Genomic DNA, 22557 nt, shown 5'->3' with positions numbered 1-22557 from the left:
AATCAGAATAAGTTGTTAGGAATTATTAGAAAGGATGAACGAAAATTTTATATAATGATATTTATATAATAATATATAGATTTGTGAAATGCCATGTTTTCTTTAAAATAAAGTCTTGGCATCCAGGGCAAGATGTTCTAAATTTGCCTGGCGGTGAATGTCCTAATTCTTCGAAATAATTCACATATCAACCACGTAGTAGCGTTTCAATAAATATTCATTAAATAATTATTAAATAATTATTAAATAATAATTAAATAATTAATTTGAAGCATTCTAGTATGAACAAAATTTGAGTTTAAAATTTGGAACTTGTATTCCAAGTCTTCACTTGATGCCAAAAGCCTATATAAGAACATTATAGATTGTGGATGTTTATGTAATTCCGTATTTTAATAAACAGAATTAATGAAATTTGTTTTATCTCTTAAATATTGAATATTTCATATATTTTGTCTTATATTTATTGTACAATTTTACACTCTTACATTTTCCATAAACATCCACAGTATTTCCAAGGATAGTAAAGGCGGGTACTCATCCTCTGGAACAGTTAACAAATTTTTTTTGTGATGGTTTTGTAACCGCTATTCGATCTTTTCATGAAATAATTACTTCTTATAACAAATTGACAAACAGCCCACGAACAACATTTAAATACAGTGGTGTCATAGGAGATGTGGAGACATAGGTAGTTATATAGATTGCATAATTGTGAATTAAGGGTAGGATGCAAATCAAGCAGTGCGAAAAAGACAATACAACTAGTGTATACGACCATAGTGTATGCAAACATAATATATATAATTATGGTGAAAGATATATCTGCATGTGTCAAATCATTGATATGACTGGAGATGCACCTTAAGAGTGTCAGCTAACATCTAAACATTCTAAACATATTACCTTCTAATAACTTTTATTTCTTTATTTTCCTAGTATCTACAGATTTGAATAATTTAAATAATCATAATGGTTCGGTTTCAAAGTATGACACCACAAGAGTATAAAGAAAAGCATGAAAATTTTAAGATAATCCATGGTTTTCATACTACACCTTTTGGGGATTGCTTAATTGGCATTACTAACACTAACAAGGCAATTATTCATTTGGCTTTTGTTGATAAAAATAATGAAGAAGCTTTGAATGAATTAAAGAACGATTGGCCTCTTTCAAAATTGGTCGAAGATACCTCGAACGAAACAAACAAAATTATAGAAAAAATCTTTTCCCGATGTGTAACTGTGGATGATTCTATTTCTGTTCTCATGAAGGGTACACAGTTCCAAATAAAAGTTTGGAAAGCCTTGATGCTTATTCCACATGGTACAACTGTTACTTACGAACAAGTTGCGTGTAATATAGATAACCCAAAAGCTGTACGAGCTGTTGGAAATGCGGTCATGAAAAATAATATTGGTTATTTGGTGCCATGCCATCGCGTAGTAGGTAAATCTGGCAGTAACAAATATAAATGGGGAACGAAGCGTAAAGAGAATATTCTCTTGTATGAGCATGATCATGTAAACACTTAAGTTTATTTTTTATATGTTTACATACTTCTATCATTTTTTTATTAATTTATAGTTTAATACAAAGAGATGTAGTTTATGTAATATGGTACGATTTTATAAGTTCTGTTACTTACGAATTGTTTATTTCGTAGTATATATAAATATAAAAATTTAGGCACCAAAAATTTCCTGATATTTGCATAGATTATGTAAAATAGACACTGGATAATATAAAAAGAAAATTGTTTATTTTTATACATTAAAAATTATTTTTATTATCTTTAAATACAAGTATGCAGTATAATTTATGTACACTTAAAGTAATTAATAATTTAAGCTGTAATGATAAATCCATTGCACTCTTGCACACAGTAACAGGAACACTATGATACTAGGATGGTCTTCAGCATTCACAATAATTCTAAGATGGTAGTATAAATTAAACATAAATAAAATTGTGTAATTTTATATTTCAATTTAGATAGTTATCGATATATGTAACTGTTTTGTATAAAAAAATGCACCTTAAGAATTTTTTAAATATCTTGTGTTAATTTACAAAATATTAAACTGTTCAATTAGCAATATATAAAATAAATGTCAAAAAAAGTTCAAGAATAAATTTATGTATGTATTTTTGTGAAATTTTGTGATATAATTAATTTTCTTTAGTATACAAGCCTTTCAGATGTCAAAATAATAAGTGTTACAAATGCTGAAGTTAAAAAGTAATTGTTAATGTTAGAGAACTGGCAATGAATGAAGTTAATAATTTGGCATCTGATGGACTTATTGTTTAAGTTTATACACAGCATGACTGGAGAAGTACTATCTACATTGTAAATATTACTGTACTATTAATTCTATACATTAAGGTATAAATTTATAAATACATATTTATATACATTTACAATATAAATATAAAAATGAATTGCATATATATAAAAGCATTCTATAAATGTGTAAAACACTTCACACAATACTTATTTGTAAAAATTCTACTTTAGGTACAAGTATGACACTTGCTTGTGTTAATTGCAAAAATCGATGTTAAATTTAATTTAACAATTATATAAAAAGTGTAAAATTTATCGTGAATTATTTAAAAATTATTTTTTTTTGCAAATAATCACAGGGAATAAATTGTATTACCCTAAGAATGATAACATATTTCTTATTTTGTATATTGCTTTAAGTTTGTAATTTTCATTCATTTCATTCGATGTAGATTATAACATATTTATTTCAACGAGAAAAAAATAGTGTTAGTTTCTTATTTTAAGTACAAATTTGAAAAAAATATATATTTTCCTATTGGTGAATCTTTCTGTACAGTGTTATTAATTCAGTCAGTCTCATTAGTAAGTTCATCTACATGATTGATTTAGTAAAAAACCATTATGAAAAGTGTGTTATAATCAGAAAGTATATAAACTTCTTTGGATTCTCCTAGCAACATACAGTTTACTATTACTTGTATCTTACAAGGCAGTGTTTGGTGGAGATTTGAAATATAACAAAGTTCTATGTATCTACAGAAATTTTTGTTAAAAGCATCTCTCAAATGCAAAGTAAATTAGAATGGTGTTTGCCAAGGGAACACATTAATATCAATAATAAAAAGTATTTAAATACTTATTTTTTCCTGATGAAATCATTCAGCAGGATAGGCATTTTCTAAATGTACTTCATGTATAATATTTACTTCCTTGATCATTTAGTTTCATCTTAATAAAATTAAGAAAAGTGTTATGACTCTGTTTTAAGACAATAAAATTTTCTTGTTTTATATCCCATAGCGGCATTCATTCACTAGCTCATTGTTCGTTATTAATGACTTGGTACTCAAACGTACATATAAATGTTTCTAAAAAACGCGATTACCATTATGAACATTACAAAACCATAAGATGCAGTGGTTTTATGTGAGGCAAATGATGGGATATTGTTTCCTGATATACTGGTGGTACCTGGTATCATGACAAAATAATCAATTGTATTATAAACTCTATAACATACAATATTGTTAATCAATGAATGTAAGTAATATTATTTCTACCTGATACTTTCGACCGCGGAGTTGTAGCAGTTTTCATTATTGGATTATGAGGAATTGGTTTCATTGGCGTTGGTGCAGGACTTGGAGAATTTCCGTAACACTGACCTGATTACATTAAATCACTATGCATGTAATCACTATTTGAGATTGAATATTGATTTAATGTAGACTCCACTTTAGGAACCTACCTTTCTTATATAGACGCATTCCTTCTTTCTTAGGATCAATATTTCTCATGCAATGATCGCCCGCTTCCTTGATATAGATTTCTTCATCATTCACGATTAAACCAACAAAACATTCATTGGTACTGGTATCGTTTCTCATAGTATATGCGTACATAACACCTTTTTCTTCCCATTGACCTAGACACAAGTATGCTCGTTCTGAAATATAAATTCTTTTGTCGAGTTTTGGTTTCAATGAATTTAGATTAATTAAATTATTTAAGTAAGTACCTTCATAGAGTTCTCCAGACTCACAGTCAGTAACTTTAAAGTACATTATTTCACGAGTATTGCAGTTGCTGCTTAGTTCAGCACACATGCCTGATAGGTCAGTTATCATACCCATATATTGTCCAGTAATTGGACAAGGCGATTCTACCGCACGTTCAATTCCTAATTTTAATAGCATTTGATCTAATATCATGATCTTTTTTTGAAATATATAATTTACATCTACTTTCTTTGAAATTAACTTACGTGCTTGTGTCATCCAAACAGGTTTATCCAAATTAGTATCGTCACACAAATAAGATTGATAAACTGGACTTAACACCATTCCTGTATGAAAAATTGATTATATTTAGCCGATTAAATAATTTCATTAATATCTGTGGGCGTCTGAAATAATTATCTAAAAGTTAAATACCTATTGCAAATTCTAGTACATTTTCACTTCGTTGCCTCATCATTAAACACACATATGCCACTTGTTCACTGAAAATAGTTTTATTATTTTAGAGTAAAATAATATTTTAATATTATTCGATTAATGTCCTATCCCACCATTGATTTTTGGAATAAACGATGTAGCGGCCAGTTTCTTCATTCGAATCAACGGTAATGAACGTGTAACTATTATAGCCATTAAGATCCGTGAAAGTCATGGTGCCATTGACAATCAGAGATTCTTCCCATACACCCTGTGCCCATTTTGGAAATCTAAATCAACAATAGCCTTTAATTAATTAATTAAGTCTAATAGAAAATTATTAAAAGACTACGAAACCATCGGAAACACTTAATCAGTGGATACTATAAAGAAAATACTCGTCGCTAAATGATCTAAATGTCGATGCGATGCTAAATCGTAAATAAAAAAAAAATTAAGAAAATATACTAACGTTGCTACGTGAGTCTTCACATAATTTGGCATCTTCTTTTGATTTGGAATTTTACTAAGGACTAGTGTCTCATATCCACTAGTGGAATTATCTAAATTCTGTGCACAGCTGGAATCGCTGCTGAGAGCCATGTATGTTTTTCCTTTTTTATTGTCAACATGAAATAGCTAAAGAATAGATCCTTTAGTTAAAGAAACATATTATATACCTCAATTGAAAAGACAAAATAAATTTTCAACTTACTCCACATCTATACTGTGGTCTGCCTTCATAGTTGCCACTGATGTCCATCAGGGCAAAATAAGTAGAACCGTTTGGACCAGGCCAGTTGCCTAAGCAATTAAACGTAATATTCACTGAAAAATAAATAACAACAAATAAGTTCTCCTTTGAACATATTTAAAATCCTAAGAAAGGAAATAACAAGAATATTAGGAAGAAAATTACTGTGAGACTCGAAGCTACAACGATTGAAGTGTAATCTTAAAACAGAGCCATCAGGACAATTGTTGAAGGAAGATGAGAAGCTATTACACTCGATGACTTTATCAGATCCATTATTGAGATTATACGTGAAGTGATACTGGCCAGTTATTGGACAATACTCGTTTCTTATGGGGATATTTCCAATCTCCCTGGTACCTATCCAAACAATCAAGCAATTAAATAATAAATATTTCAGAACTGTTCTTATACGTAGATGTTTATAATTGTTATACTTACGATATAAAACGGACGTAGAATTTAATTTATCACAGGAGGCCAAAGCAGTGGCTTCTGAAGTATAGCACCTGTTCAGATCTTCAGAGAAGACCTCAATAATGTTGCGTGATCTCCTTAACAATCGGAAGCATCGGATGCAGTCGCCATCACCGTATCTGAAATAAATGCAATTGACTTTCTATAATGTTCAGAGAAGAATAACAACGGATAAAAATACTCTGGATTATCAATCTCCTGATCTATTTCTTACATTAATCAAAAAGTACTTGCAGCGTGAAAATAAAATTTGATAAACGCAAATTAATTACGACTAGATAGATTTCAACCCTTGTAAATCTAATAAAATGTGTTTGTATAATTCTAACTACATCTCAGGTACAATTATAGCTGGGAAAGAAGAAAGTGCAGGCCGACACCGTCTGAGATCTGGACTATTTCCATCCCAGACACGCTGCAGACACGTCGGGGCATCCCTGTCCCTAAGGATGCATTAAGTAAGCGTGCAATCCGTAACTCACAATCAGTTACGGATTTAGTTACAGCCTGACTTTCATAGAACTACGCCTGCTTGCAGACTAAACATAAATTCTTCACAATTTATACAACTGTCTACGGTTGTTAAGTCCAGAACCAAGATCTTCTCCTAGAATAATTTATCTTCACATTTACAGATATTAACTTGCTGTTACCAATCGGATTCAGGCAACTGGCAATTACCATTACCGCGTTAGGGTCAAGCGGTTACCGGAAACGGACAAAGTGTTATCGCTGAACAGGGGCAAATCGTAGCGACTAGCGGTCGTCGGAATAAATTACTCGGTGATTTCTAGGTAGACCCACCTGTCCATTAGCAACACGTTATCGCCGATCCTCCTGTGGCAGTAGCCCCATACGGGGATCGCGTTGAACGTGATGTTGATGGTGGAATATTGAATGGGCTCGTTGCTCGTGTCGCTGGCTTCCTTTCCGCTCACCTGCGTCACGAATTCACCCTGAAATTCCGCGGGGAAATAACAGCCAACCATGAACTGGGGGTCGTACCCTTGGAGGGCGTCCTCACTCGTGATTACAGTCGCATCTGTAAATTAAATAACAGGCTCCTTTATACGGTTTCCCCGGGTTAACTTTATTTCAATGAAAGAGAAGTTTAGTATAATTATCGAAGTATCTCTCGTTTGTAGAAAGATTAAAACTTGCTATGTTTTATTGTTTAATTGATTTAATATGTTTGTAAGAAAATGATGTTGAAAATTATGGTATCCTATCGATTCGTGGCCAAATGCTATTTTGATACCTAGTTGATTAATTAGTCTACTTAATGTAACGTATGTATACGTAGTTGTAGAATAAGATAAAAAATTGCGATGCTTTAGAGCGAAATTATTTTACCTTGGCATCTAATTGACTGGTCTTCCCTGATTCATAGATCGATCGCAGATTGTAGATTAATTGAAGCGTGAATTAAAAAGAAGCAACATTTATATAATGAGTAGAGAAATATATTCATAGGAAATATTGAAAATTCCGGTATTTTAGTGTGAAACATTTCCTTAGTGCTGAATGATTTAATTAAATGATGAAGTATTTAATTGAGACTAGTTGAAAAGAGATAATATAGCGAACATATTATTTATATTCGTCAAAAAAAAAAGAAAAAATTGAAAAACACGGTATTTTAGTATGAAATGCTTCTTTCATATCACATGGTTTAATTGATTTACTTAATTACTTATAGAGTGTTTAATTAAGGCTCTAATTAAAAGGGGATTTAATGTAATGAGTCTATGCGTTCATAGAAGATTTGAAGATGCAAAATTGCGCAGAATGCACGTATGTAAAAATATATAAAACATCCAAAGTGTAGTACTCGTTATAATATTAAACGAGTTAAAGAAATCTTCGTTCAAATTTCATTTCTACAATTGTGTTCATAAAAATATGAATTTGTATAAACATTTGCGCTCTAATAACGAATGCAATAAACATTTATATTCGTCAGCAAAATTAATAGTTCTAGTGTTTTCTTCTTCGTTTTAGTTTGTCTAAGGTATTTCTTTGATATCTGCTGGATTAATTAATTCTTGAGATTGCAGAGTATTAAAAAACACGCGATGAAGATAAGATTGTAGAACAATTACATCTAAGTTGATTTAATTATTTATAAGATTCGCAGAACACTTGGCACTTGCCAAGATAATTCATTTTTAGAAGGCAAATTTAATTTAGCTTCACGGTGTTCATTGTTTTCACGGAACAAATCAATAGACTTGAGTAAAACTAAAAGAATTGCGAAATGAATTCCCATGAACAAGTCGAGGGTCATGTGAACGACCTTAAAAACGAGATGCCTCGATATTAATTTGTACAATGTCAACGGCCTTCGAGGTGAAAGAACAAGATTAAAATTGATTTCCAACTAACATCTTCTAATTACGCGGATTAATTAATTTACACGGCGAAGCTATTTGAATTCCGTATTCCGTATTCCTGGTTGATACCATTTTATTATCATTTAAACAATTCTAATATTTTCCAACTATATATTACATTTATAAATAAGCAAAATCCAAATTATTAAGAGAAACTATGAAAATTAAATTAGAGATGCTATGAAAATTAACAGAAATACATTGCTCTGGAAGATATAAATATTAATAACTTAATAGAAACTCGCTAAATTTTCACTAACGAATATATAATTATTTATTGGACAATTTAATTCAAGCGTACGTTTTGAAGAAAACGTTATTTTCACTTTATTTCCCATCTCGCAAGCTAAACAAATCATTTTATTAAAATTCTATTAAAATGTTAGTGTAACGTTAAATCGTATCAGCCACGGGTTAAAAGGTAATTCCAACAAAACGCGAAACGTTATTAGACACGGGAACGCAACAAGTTCCCCGCTAATTGCTCGATTCAACGCCAACTGATCGATCGACTCCCCTCGGTTAATTATCTTTTAAAAAATGAAAAGAGGAAAAGAGGGCATAAGGAAATGTAGAGGAGACTACCAACCAGTTGTTTAATATTGTCCATATTAACACGGTGAATAAATCGCATTCCACCTTATTGCCCACATGTCGTGCAGCCAACGATCCATGAATGGTCATTAGCGTTGGCATTAAGTGGTTACGAAGGCAGGTGCTACGCTGACAGGTGGACCACCGGGCAAACTTTGCAACGAAACATAATACATACTATGTATCGCTTCTTTCATTCGATTTCGCCTGTTGCCCGTTCACGTGGCGCACCACTTACCTTCCCGACTATGTTCTCTTTTAATTTCGTCATCGGTAATGGTTATCGGTAATTAAAAGAGAACATTCCGTCGTCGATGAAGATTATCGGTAGTCAGAAAATATTCCTTCGTTAATAGTGTGATATTATTACGTTAATAATGTTATTACATTAATACTGGTAATAATAAAAAAATTCTGTCATCGATAATGGTTAGTCTTAACCAAAAACAATTTCATCATCGATGATGATTACTGTTAACGAAAAAATATTCCATCGTTATAATGGTCACTGTTAATAAAAATGAATTCCAATATCGTTAGTGATTAATGCCAAGCAAAAATAATTTCATCATCCATAATGGTTACCGATAACTAAAAAATAATCCGCTATTAATAATGATTACCGATGACAAAAGAAATTTCTATTATCGATAATGGTTTGTTAGCAACCAAAGAAATATTCCATCAACGATAATAGTTTACCGGTGATAAAGAAGATTCCGTCATCGATAATGGCCGTCGGAAACCAAAGAAAAATTTCGTCATTTGTAACGATTATTGAGAAGCAAAAGCAATTCCATCATCGATAATGGTTATTGCTAATCAAAAAATATTCCGTCATTGATAATGGTTGCTGGTAATGAAACAAAATTTCGTCACTGGTAATAGTTATCGTTGAAGAAAAACAATTCCATCGATATCGATAATGGTTATCGGTAACCAGAAAATATTCTCGTCATCGGTAAACAAAAAATATTCCGTCGTGTTTTGGTCGGTGAATTTTTTGAAAAATTTCTATTTTGAATTTACTGATCACCATTTAAATAGGAATTACCATTTTGGCACTGACTTTTTCTATAGAAATTTTCGGGACAATTATTATCTTGTATTACCGATAGTAACAGCGAATAATTAGGAATATCGAATATCAAATATTAAACATCGAATAACAATAAAATTTCAATGAACTCTCGAGCAGATATCTTATTGAAATGTGCAATAGGAAAGATATGGAATGTGGGCGGGTTAACACATGTAGCTTTAATATTCAGTGGGCGTGTGCAAATTATCAAGAGTGGAATATGTACGTGAGTCTAAATCTGAACGACAGTGTTTTACGGCCGTCTGGGAGTCGTGTTCACAAGCACGGACAAGTAGATGACTCATCTGAACGTGTCTCTTCCGTTGCACCTGATTAAAACGGGATTTACATAACATACATATAATGAACGGTGTTAATTGATATCGTCGGCCTAATTACTACAATTACTTATCCGCTCAGAAACATTGAAACATCGATCTTTACACGGTCGGCCATCCTATAGAAAGAAAATACGACCGATAATAAAACAAAAATATAAAGGGGATCGACTAACATCCGGAAGCGTAGGACAGTTCTAATTACACGAATTCTAGCGAAGAAAATCAGATAAAATACAGTCGTCACCTAGACCAGAGATGATTCTAGGATAAGCAACAATATGATTACTGTCATTACGTCAGTGTTCCTTAATGACCGAGTGAGACCAAACTTCCTCTTAAGGGGGAAAATTTATTCTTGAAGCAATTTAGGACAGATTTCTCGAGGAAGTGTGTACTTAAATCAATTTCTTGACGACTGAATATGAAATATAGAGTGTCGAATACAAGGTATAATTTTCTTTCTCCTTGAACGTGAGGTACTAAATATTTGGAATCAACGGTAACATTTTTTCTCAAAAAAAAGAAAAAAAAAACTTTCTGAATGAAATTAACCATAAAAATCTGTGAGACGCATTTCTTTTTTAAATAATTGTTGCTTTTTATCTCTGATTATTTTTAGGTATCTCAGGTGATGTACCCTTTTCAAAAATCCTCGAGACACGAGTCGTGTACCATTAGCCAAATAGGAATGTGCGTTTACCACTTAACAGGAAAAATAGTCCCTTTGGAAAGGCAAACGAGGGACCCATTGGCCCCTTCGACAAGGTATACAGCTGATCAGTGGGAAGAGGTTTCGAGTTAAGGGGCAAATAGAAAGAAAGCTGGACACAGGAAAGAGACGACCTCTTGGGTAGAGAGGAAAAAGAGACAATGTGTATAAACGGGCTGTGGCCGTACGTGTGTGCCCCGGAACGAAGGAGGGGCGTAATGCCTTTAGCAAAGCAGCTTGTTCCTCGCATTCCTTCTCGCGGTGCTTGTCGCGTTCTCCTCTGTGCATTATATACGACTAAACTCAGTGGTCTCAGGTTCCTGAGAACCAAACCCCAACGAGGACTCATAACGCCGCGTTGATCCCATGAGAGTAGGTACCGGCGCACCTTCTTCTCTACGAGTTCGCCAAGTTAAATAGAGTTCAACGTGACCGTCGTTATTCACGGATTCTCTTTTATTATAGTCGCCTGTTAGGCAGGGAGCTAAGCTGGCTCTTTCCTTGTTACGTCACGGTGTTGAGTTACCCGTTTTCAGATTCGAATCTTTTCTCCCTCTTCCTGGATTCTTCGCGTAAAAATATACTTTAATTATATTTCCTATTCCGCATTCGGTATTTAATGTACCGTATTTAGTACTTAACAACTGTAAGTTATAAGTTGTAATAGGAGAATTAAGTACCGTTTTCAGCCTCACATTTATTTTCTATCTCTTGCTGCGTTCTCTTGGTATCTTTAACATTCAACGCTTAATATTTGGTATCTGACGATTGTCGTATACAGCGTTTGCATATTAATTAATTGAATCCAAGCGTATTGAGTTTCCTAACGTCTTTAGCAACGCACTTTCATGCGATTACAAAAATTTGATATTATGAAAACGAAATGTAGAATCTGATAAAAAAGTGTTTCATTGAAAGATGAAGGTACGTGCAAATACTTTTTGTAGCCATTGTATCATGAGAATATTTGGAACAGAAGAAGGAATAATAGAAAGAATAATCGCAAAGTAAAAACGAAGAACGAACAAAATTAGCGAAACAATAGGAACTTTTTAAGGATCGTTTAATCATGATTAAGGACGCAGAAGAAGCGAAAGAAACGCGAAGTACAATATCGCGTGCCTCTGGAATCGTCGTGCCGGTCGAGTTGACCGTGAATTATAAATCTTCGATCCATTTCTTTCGCCTCACGCGGAATTTATTTAAGACGCTTGTTCGATGCACTTCGCGTGACACAACACGCGGATGCTACCTTCTCTGGCGTGGAAGAACGGGTATTCCAGGGCGATAATGAGTGCAGCAAGTGCAGTTGGAAACACGATGCCCACTATAAATTATATCCTACTTATTTCCAGGCTCACCGATGAGACAAATGGATACTGGTGCTCGGCTGCTGCAACCTTTTCCGCTAAGAGCGGATATAAATATCTTCTTTCCTAGAATAGTAGGAAATTCTCGTTTTTCACGTATACGGTGATGATATTTCCAGTTATCAAGTTAGTACTTAGTATTTGGCTTTTGATATTTCGGATTTCGTTCTGGCAAGTACGGCATTCTAAATTTCGTATTCGGCTTTTGGAAAATTTGATATTCGACTCTTGAGAAGTTCGACACTGAAAACTTGGTATTCAGTTTTTAGAAACTTTGGTATTTAGATTTTAGAAAATTTGGTATTCCACTTGTGGGGAATTCCATGCTCAAAATTTGATATTCGTTATTCAGTAAATTGGTAAATTCGGTATTCGATATGTAATTAGAATCTTCGATGGCAATTGGAAAATTGAGTATTATTTGGTAGTTAGTAACAATTTATTTAGTACTCGATGTACAGTAGCCAAAAATAAAAAAGTTCGATATTCAATTTTCATTATTTAATTCTGGAAAAATCGTCTACTTGGTATTCGAAATTTAATATTCCTTTCACATTTGTCTCCTATAATTTGTAAATTATACCAGATGTTCAGTCCCTCGAAAATTTATTTAGGTATCTTCGCAACAAACGTGTTCCAAATTCCTTCGATAATTGATTTTTCTCGTACGATCGGTATCGTTGGAAACCCCTATCGAGCGTAAGGTCGTTTAAAATCGCTGAAATTGTTCTACCTGTGCTTTGATCTTGATTAGGGCTCGGTTTTTACCTTTCACGCGAGTTGTACCTACGGTTACCTCGTTGCTACGTAGCTTACCTTCGTAAACCGGAAACACGCTATTAGCCGGGACTCTTGTTTTACCGTGATCACGTGTTCCTTTATAATTGCCTCTGATGCTTTTTGTGTTCATCAACCTTTCTTTCATTTTTTCCCTTCCCTTTCCGCAGCGACCTGCATACGCTTGAATGAAAGACCGCGCGAAAGAATAGCAGGATAACGTGACGGAATAATCCGAAACAGGTTGTTTAATTGCATCAGCTAATACTCGGCAATGTGTAACTTGCCCGTTTCAGTCTTCGAATTTCTGCTTTCATAAACCGTTGCTTTCATACTTACGCATATTCATCAAGCGTCTCGTACAGATACACTACCATTCAAAAGTATTTAGATATTCGCTAGTTTCCTTTTCATATAATTCACTAAAGAATTCCTATCAAATATGTTTCGAATAGACAATACGTGTGTACGTGTGTGAAAAAAAGAGAGAGACTCACGAAAATATTATTTATATTTTATTCAACTAAATACGATGAAATTAAATTTTAATTAACATACCATACAAATCTTTGTTATTTTTATCATAAATTTTGCGTTATTTTTATTAACAAGTTACCACTATTTTTGTAAATTTGTATAATTTTTTAAATCTTCTACTGTACTTATGAGAGATACTATACTCTGCTATATAAACGTTCATTACTCCAGTACGATATTAATAACTTTTAATGTAAGCGGAACTTTATAAACTGTATTTCCATATAAGCTACGTGTATCGCGAGCAATCTCTATGTATTCCGCCCCATATATGCCATTTGTGAAACTTGTTTTTATTTACGATTAAATTGCTTTTGATTAGACTCAATGTTTTTTATCTTTAGTTATAGATATATGATAACGTATAATTGTACCGTTGATTTACTAAAAATGGTATACGTATCACGATATTACGAGAGAACTTTACAATTTCACGTCCAGTAATAATTATTTCGAAACTTTCTTCTTTGCAGCGTCGTACACGGTAACCGTAATAATCGTATCCTTTAACGAAAAAAATATGGCACGGCGCGCGAAAACGCAACAGGCAGCTCGTCTTCATCTATTGAATAACTAGACGATCGATTGCAACGAGGCATAACACACGGCTTCACGCTTTCTGAAGCCGGTCTACGAGGTGAAAATCGCGAGGAAGAACGAGGTCTTTCGCTTCCTTTCGGATACCACTAGTTCGCCAAATTGTAACGTGGCCACGGTGAAACTTTCGCGAAACAATCATGCTAACGCTATGTATAGCTTCTGAAATTTATTAACTTTTTTCATATAATTCGCCAAAGATGGGCTAACATACGAATCTGCGAAATACTTCGAACGATTTACATCGAATACGTTTACAGGAAAAAATGTAAGCAATCGTAGGCAATTTTTACGGGTGCAAAAACTTCTTGAAATTTCACTAACGCTATAACAAGACACGATTGACACGAGTTGAAATCATCTTAAAATTTGGATTAGGAATAATTATCTTTACAAAAAAGTTCCATTGAAACAGTGGACTCTATTTTCCTACAATTTTTTGTTATGTAAAAGCACGAATAAATTTCAACAGAAGCTTGCCTTCATTATATTCAGAAATGAAAATCCTACAATTTCGTAAATATAAACCTTCCCTTTTTCGAAAAATATTCCGAACGTATGACGAAAAAATTGTTCAATCTGAAATCCTTATTTGAGTTACGAGTTAAATTTTTCCATCAGCGAAGGGGCTCGGAAAAAATTGTAATTTTCCTCCGACTAATGATCACATCGATAAAACACCTTCTGCAAAAATTCCCCGACAAGTTTCACCGGAAAGATCCATCCTTGAAAAAAGGTGAAACCCTCTTGCTGCCAACAAAATCTTGTCTCTTAGAAAAAAACGTCGGACAAGTTGCGTCGGAAATCGCCGTCATAAATGGCAATCGTAAATTAAATTTTTTCTCCCGCTGCGCAGATCTGGAAAAAGTTTCGCCGGAAGTTGGCCCTCCGAAAGGTTCACACCACCTTTTTCTCTTGAGGCCGCAACGAATTGGATCGTTCGATGACCGTTAAAAGATTTTAATCGCGCAATAAACGACCGGTATGGTGTACCAAGAAAATCGTCGATGATCCACATCCGGTGGTCCATCGTCGGCATCTTTTCTCTTCTCTTCTTTTTCGAGGTGAACGCGCTTGCAAAAAGTGACCTTGCGCGATCTTCGCGGATCTTCTACGCGCAGCCAGGATCGGGGCCCACTTTGTACACCATCTGGCTCGACTGGCAAGAGATAGTTATGGTTGCCTCATCATCCTTAATACGAAACCACCGCCGGGTGATACACTACCTAATTCTAGCCGATGATTTCCCTTTCTCTAATCTACTCTAGGGCTACTTTTACCTTCTCTTCCTTTTCTTCTTTCGAATCACGTCGCTTTTTCTTCTTTTGTTTTCGGTTATGAGCGTGGTTTATGGTATTAACGATCGACAGAATGTTGGTAAATTAATTTGTCGAAGAACATAGAACTCAGAAGAAGTTGGAACATTAGGGTGAACTCTATGGATGATGTGTAATGGTCAGTGATGTTCTACTACTGAATTTACGTAATGGTAGTAGCAATTCTAGGTAATTGTAGTCGATACTTTCCCTTTCTCAATTATCTCTGGCACTATTTTTATATTCTTTCCTTTTCTTATTTCAAGTTACATCTCCTTTTTCGTTTTGCTTTTGGTTGCACGCGCTGTTTATGGTGTTAGCGATTGATAGCACGTTGCTTGAAAATTAATTCGCTTCCATGTTTGCGAATGTGAATTCTATGAACGACGCATAATGGTTATATTTTACTGTTGGATTTACGTAATGTGAACCAGTGATCGATAGTGTATCGGTAAATGCAACAAACCTCGTGGAAATACCTGGTCCGTGCCACTATTTTTGTTCATCGTACAGTAAATTTCAAAAAATCCTTTCAGAATCCCCGTATGAAAATTCTATCACAAAAATTTAGTCCATCCTTAAGTTACAAAGCTATGCATAAATCAGATTTTTTCCTTTGCAAGAAGAATCGAAAAATCTCCATCAGATGATCGTACAAATACTCCCTTCCAATAATAATCCTAACATATTAGGTTGTCCGATAAGTTTCTTTCGTTTTGTAAGGAAATAATAGACGCATAATGCATTTTGCTTTATATTAATTTATTGAATTATGCACGAACATAATAATAGAAATAGAACGAAATGGAGCATACTTAATTCAATAAAATAATATAAAACAGAAATTGTTGTTCGTCTATTATCACCTTATGAAACGAAAGAAACTTTTCGGGCAATCTAATATAATTACGAGATAGTGCTAAAATAAAATTACGAATGAAAATCTATGAAATATAGATTTAACTACTTGTAGCGATTTAATTAGCTGTAAAGAACTGGTTAGAAGAGATTCGGAGAATGTTGTGAAAATGATAAGCGAAGATGAAAAGCATAGCGGAGCAATAACCTTTGGCTCGCGAATGCAAAGTCCATCGGAACGATTCTATGAAATAATTGACCGTGCTTTGCCATTGATACAACGAATTCGTAGTTCCCTTTCTAACGAGTAGAATCGTTAACGACGGATGTTCTGATTGTGTTCGAAAGCGAGGGGAAAGAGGATGGCTGGCACTCACCAATGGCGATCCTCTCGACAAACGCGAGCAGAATTGTTATTCTACGTTCAGTCAAGTCTTTTTCTAAATATAATCAGCCGGTTTCCGGTGGTGCAGCAGCCAGACGAGAAGTCGAAAACTATAAATACTTGTCCAGTGGAACACGCACAACTGCAGGAAACCGTGTCTTCGTATAATACGTTCAACAATCTCTCACTGTTGATGAATGAACGATTGTTCTAACGTTTTTCTGTGAATCTAATTATCGTCGCGGCCACTTCCTTCGGATAGTTTAACGAAGTCACTTGTTAAGACGATTGTATCGATATTTATTTTTGCTGCTTTTTTCCACTTCTTTTCTTACTGATCGTGAGTGTGCACGATGCCTTGAAATTCAGAGAGGAACGAGGAAAAATATTAGGAAAGGAAGAAGCAACGAAGGAATTGCAGAGAATTAGAAATTAATAAGATTGGAACGTGATACAGTGTATGGGAGATTTTTGGGGATTGAAGAAGAAATTATTATACTAAGAATGTTGGGAAGATAAAAGACGATAAAAGAGTTGGGAAGCATTAAAGATCGATGAATTTTGGAAATTACGTCGAAATTACGTACATGAATACAATTCGAGAAGAATGTAATCAGAGAGTTGGAAAACATTATACATTGTCCCGCGGCTTGTGGACGGACAATCAACTGGGAGATGATTTCAAATGCGAAAAGCAGTCGAAAGGAAGGAATAAGATTTTTTCATATGACGCTTCGTTTGTGAGAAGATCGAGTTTGAAGATTTGGCAAGTATATCTAAACTTAACTAACTAATTACGGTCTGAGCAGGAGCAAATAATCGACAGAAGGTTAAACTACATGCAAAAACAAGTAAAAAATATAAAATAAAATTTTGTTATAAGATGCTCTGTTTTCGAGAAAAATAAATTTTCTTTACCGTCCTCTACTAAACGTATTCAAACTTTATTTCCTTGAAAATGAGACCTGAAATAAAAAAATTCTATTTTTCATTTTTCCATCTTCCATAATAGCCTTCTATTAATTGTTTGCTCGTACCTAGTCGGTATTTAGCCAAGTTTAAGTTTACTTGACAAATTTTCAAACTCGATCCTCTGGAAAACGAGGACGAACAAATTTTATTTTTCCTGTCCGACTTATTTTTCCACGTACAATCACCCGCCAGTCGAGTCTAAACATTTTTCAAACCGTGTATAAAAATAAAAACAATTTAATCCTCGAAATTATCGACGCCACATGATATAAGCGTACATGAATGTACAAGTGTAATGGCCGATTATGGTAATAACCAGATGCAGTCTAACAGGGCTTGGCATAGTCTTAGAAACCCTGTAGACAGGATGTTCCCTCTTATATTTATCAAGGAAGAAAAAATCCGCCCGAGTACTTTCGCCTTCCTTCTCCGGTTCTTATTATACAGTCGGCAGCCACGTTCTTGTTAACGAACTACCAGGAATGCGTTCGAGGCACAATCCCACATAACGTCGTTTTACGTTATCGAACGCGCTGTTTGAAAATATCGATCCTTTGCTATCTTTCAATTGTACGTTAATTAACGATAAGTAGAGTCAAACGTACAATAGAAAGCTATAGCTCGATTGAAATCAACTAGTTGCTCAAGGTCATCGAGAATATACAGGGTGGTTGGTAACTGGTGGTGCAAGCGGAAAGGGGGTGATTCTACGCGAAAAAAGAAGTCGAAAATATAGAATACAAATTTTTCGTTTGAGGCCTTGCTTTCGAGAAAAACGACTTGGAATTTTCGCTCGGTACGCGTGCACTTTACACGTCTCGTTATAACGGATCTCACTGTAGATCGTTGTCTCGATGGAAAAATTAAAAAAAAAATTTTATTTTATATTTTCGACTTATTATTTCGCGTAGAATCACCACCTTTCCAACCACCCTGTATTCCCCCTAAACGATATTTCTTTCGCACGAAATATGCAATAATATTTTTCGATAATTAGAAATTGTACAACGCGACCTATTAAATTTCTTCTCTAAAGCGATTCTTTTAGAAACTATAACACAATTTTTAAAGCAAAACTCCGAGCATCGAATTTTCAGGCGTCTGAGGAATCAAAGACGGTCTTCTTAATTTTACGGTACACAATTACACGCGAACGCTTCTGTGCGTTTCCGTTGCGATCAAAGGGAACGCGCGCGGAAATAAGAAGGAAGATCGTCGAAAAGACAGACTGGTGAGAAGAGATCCGTCTAAATATAAACTTGGCAAGCTGGTGACGAAGGGTTGCTTTTGAACGCTCGGACTTCTTGAACGAATTGGACCGCATTTGTATCATTTCCCTATCTCCGGACAACGTAATACAAATTGCCGCTGTAACGTAATTTGGAATGTCGTGATAAAAATGGAGAAGGAATAAGTCATAGGCAATTCGTAGATAATCTTGGAATTCAAGAAAAAGGTCGTTCCACGGATTCTAAAAGAAATTAAAAAAAAAAAAAAAAAGAGAGAGAACAAATTTAATGCGGCGTCTAAAATAGCGAATATAAAAATAGATAGGATCAGGTTGTATTATAATGTAATTTAAAGTGCACTGATATTATCGTACATTGTAATAAAGATAATGAAGAAGCAAGAAGCTATCGGAAGGGGAGGAGACGAGACTAAAAATCGAAACAAAGACGAATTCACAGATAATCTTAAAAATTGCACAGAAGAGCCGGCCGACGAAGCAGCTAATCTAAATTTACTTCGACATAATAACACACTTGGAGCCCTTTCCACCATCCCGTGTCCCGGACCACCCAGCATGAAATTTTACGACACCGCCTTATTACATGTTAATCTTCGCACGATAAAGATTACGCGATACCAAATACTTACATACGTGCATAACGACACTATACACGGAATGGAATCACAATTTTGCGCGATAACACGATAATTGCCATGTAGAGCGGTGATTAAATACAAATTTCTCGGTCGAACCAACTTCTAATTGCATATTTGTTTGGCTTATTCGATCTACTTGATACCGCTACGACGCCTACGTTTTTATTTGTTTCATGTTCTTTCTTTCTTCTTTACGGTGACGACAAAAAGTATCTTCACACCATTGTATTTATAACAGTATTTACATACTAATTAATTAGGTCGAAGTATAATAACTTTTGTATCATTCAGTGGTATGTTCGTAGGACTAGAAAAATTTGATACGATCCACCGAACATACAAAAAGAAATTCTTTTCCATTTTTCGAAACCGACAAAGCGTACCTTCTTAAAGTAACCGTGATCCTCGAATTTTTATACTTCAATCGAAAATATTTTGTACTAGGGTCATATGTTCTTCTACCCACAAGATTGTAGAGGACTTTACGACAAATTCATGTTAGGCGTATCACGTAATATTCTTATTAACTCGGTAGTTTACAGTAGTGGAAATAATAATATTTCATCCGTTGATACACTTCGGAATTCCATTTGAGAAAGAATAAATTACCGGAGCATGAGTTGTACATGCAGCCACTCTAATAACAGCAACACTTCTGCAAAAGAGCAGAACGTTGAATTGCGCAATGCCGTATACAATTTGAACCGGCACTAAAATAAAGTGTGCCGTAAACCTGGCACTGGATTAGTAAAAATATCATGTAACGCGCCTTTTTAATTTGTCGTAAAGTCCCTTACAATCTCGTGAAAAAGACAACAAACGGCCTTATTTGTTTCACCAGAGGTAACACTGGTTTCGCTATGAAAACAAAATATTTTCGGAATCTTTCTCATCGTCATCTGCAGTACGCTCGTTGTTATTAATATTAACATAATATTTATGGATCGAGAAACAAACATTTTCCTGGAACCATAGATCCCATTCCTTTATTGTAATTTTTCTGGATCCACCCAGAAACGTGTCACACAGAACGAAGATCCTACTTATGGAATATGGATTCCGGCACTATTCCCGTGGGCGGTTGCATTCTATTGTATCGAAGCGATATTCCTTTGTGCGCGGACGATTATTCACAGGGGAACACGACAGTCGCGCCGAAAAAAGAACGCAATAGATCGAAAGATACCCGTGTTAGGTCGGAACACGTTGGTTCCTGTTGGTTTCAGCTTTTTGTGCCGCGTTCAACCCGAGGAATGCCGTGATTCCGAGGGTGCTCCGGAAATTACACGAGTCTAAGGATGGCTATCCAAATTATAGGAAAAAGAGAACCACTTATCTCAATAGAGTTATTATCCTAAAACTCGCCAATGTTTTCCTTTATACTATAAGGATATTCTTCGGTCGTGGATGCAAAAAAGAAACGAAATAATGCAGGGCAATTGGAAAATGTAGGATCAGCTCGGTAGAAAAGTAAGGTACGATACGGAGAGCAAAATTTTTTAACCGGATGCGTCTTTCATTCGAGGGTACTTTAGGCCGTTTTAAGTTATTCATTTCGAAAACGAGGGTCGTTTTTCATGGAAACGAACCAAAGTTTTGAAAATCCGATTTTGTGAACATTTGGTCAACGAAGGTCTTAACTGTAGAAATCTGCGTAAGACCGTGATCGTGCGGAGCACTAAACGGTAAGCGGCGAACAACTGATGGCACAGTCAATGCCAACGCTCTGAATGCCAATTTTACCGCTTACCGTCCTTTGTATGGTCACGTCCGCAAGACAGAAAATAACCCAAATCTAATACAATGCTCGGGATTCAGGTGCACACAGAATAAGCTATACAGGAGTTTAAGAGTAGTAAATCCTAAGAAATGTATGTGGTCCACGAGGAAGTCACGCATTGAAAAGGTTGACAAAATTTTTTTGTTTACCTTATTTTGGTGAAAAACGACCGAGATTTTCGACTTCGATGACCTCGAAAACTTCGAAAAAGTCACGTTTTAGTCGAATATTTTGCAGTCCCGATGCTATACCGGAGCCGAAAATATTTACAAAAACTTAGAATAATCCGTTTATAGAGAAAGTAATTGAAAAATATAGAAGAAAATCTGCGGAATTTAACACAATTTATTATCCCAGGAACCATGAGTGTGTTTCCCTTTATCGCGTAACAGAGAGTACTTCAAAGTGCCGATGCGGAAAACGAGGCACTGATGTAAGGAGCAACCGGATACCATCATAGTCCATCTGTCTCGTCGCCAAAATGACATGACACGTGGCCGCACCTGGTTGTAGTCGAAAGTAGCGGTCGTTTCGCCATGTGACCGCCTCTGAGAGCCATCAACAGCGGTAGAAAAAGGGAACAGCGAGGAGAAGCCCGCGAACACAAAGAGGAAAGAAGCATCGAAAATGCGGGAGGACGTCGCAAAAGAATATCCGGCTCTTCGACATATGTTCGAACATCACATCGGCTCGAGCCTAAACGCCATGTACTTATCGAAAGGGTTCAAGCCTCCTTGTGTGTCAGCTGGAGAAGCTGACTTGTTCGATAATTCGGTTTCAGAGCCATACTTTCATTTTAACCCTGCTGCTTTTTTAGTCATCTTCGATTCAATTATATTTTTCTAAAAAGTATCTTCATGACTCGGGCGAAATAGCAAATAGTCACGTTGGTGTGCATGAGTTTTATGTTAAACATCTTTTTATGATTGTAAATAATAAAAAAAGTTCGTACAAATTTGTTTTCCAGTTAGAACGAATCTCTTCTTTACCGCATTGTATCTGAATGGTTTCTCAAAAGGTGTTTAAAATGACCTCTGACAACACAATGGTGCTGGAGACGCTTTGGCATTGACTGCCCTGCTCTTTTCATTTCTTCACGTATTTTCTCTGTAAGTCTTGTCTGTAAGTCTCATTCATCAGTGAGCTTTCCGTACGGGATGGATAAATAACTACACGAGTAAAAGTCGATGACAAAATATCCCGCAGACTTACGTTCAGATCTGAAAAGATCGTTTCGAACATCCCTTGCGAAGATAACCAGGTACAAGCAGGTGTCGAA

General features: G+C 35.0%; 2 protein-coding genes across 3 annotated transcripts in view; one reads left to right on the top strand and one right to left on the bottom strand.

The window, feature by feature from the left end:
- Window positions 1–8: 8 nt before the first annotated feature.
- On the top strand, window positions 9–2055 carry LOC100743547 (methylated-DNA--protein-cysteine methyltransferase, inducible). The gene has a single exon (XM_012383617.3). The coding sequence runs from the start codon at window positions 973–975 to the stop codon at window positions 1534–1536; it is 564 nt and encodes a 187-aa protein (XP_012239040.1). The 5' UTR covers window positions 9–972; the 3' UTR covers window positions 1537–2055.
- A 695-nt stretch (window positions 2056–2750) lies between these two features.
- Window positions 2751–22557, bottom strand: part of LOC100743428 — a 36023-nt gene continuing 16216 nt past the window's right edge. For both annotated transcript variants that reach the window (XM_003488048.4, XM_033319807.1), the window contains exons 2-13: window positions 6486–6723; window positions 5646–5800; window positions 5370–5564; window positions 5166–5278; window positions 4923–5089; window positions 4585–4740; window positions 4448–4515; window positions 4279–4359; window positions 4033–4194; window positions 3763–3960; window positions 3575–3679; window positions 2751–3485 (exon numbers count right to left, since the gene is read on the bottom strand). In XM_003488048.4, coding sequence (XP_003488096.1) covers window positions 3361–3485; window positions 3575–3679; window positions 3763–3960; window positions 4033–4194; window positions 4279–4359; window positions 4448–4515; window positions 4585–4740; window positions 4923–5089; window positions 5166–5278; window positions 5370–5564; window positions 5646–5800; window positions 6486–6723 — 1763 coding nt within the window. In that variant the 3' untranslated portion in view covers window positions 2751–3360. The remainder of the gene's footprint in view (window positions 3486–3574; window positions 3680–3762; window positions 3961–4032; window positions 4195–4278; window positions 4360–4447; window positions 4516–4584; window positions 4741–4922; window positions 5090–5165; window positions 5279–5369; window positions 5565–5645; window positions 5801–6485; window positions 6724–22557) is intronic.

The sequence above is a fragment of the Bombus impatiens genome, unplaced genomic scaffold (genome assembly GCF_000188095.3).
Source record: "Bombus impatiens unplaced genomic scaffold, BIMP_2.2 scf_0217, whole genome shotgun sequence".
Lineage (NCBI taxonomy): Eukaryota > Metazoa > Arthropoda > Insecta > Hymenoptera > Apidae > Bombus > Bombus impatiens.
Note: the sequence above shows the minus strand (reverse complement) of the source record. Positions and strands in the feature narration are given on the sequence as shown.

Bases quoted from the DNA above. Each gene is read 5' to 3' on its own strand.
- LOC100743547 (XM_012383617.3), top strand. From the start codon at position 973: ATGGTTCGGTTTCAAAGTATGACACCACAAGAGTATAAAGAAAAGCAT.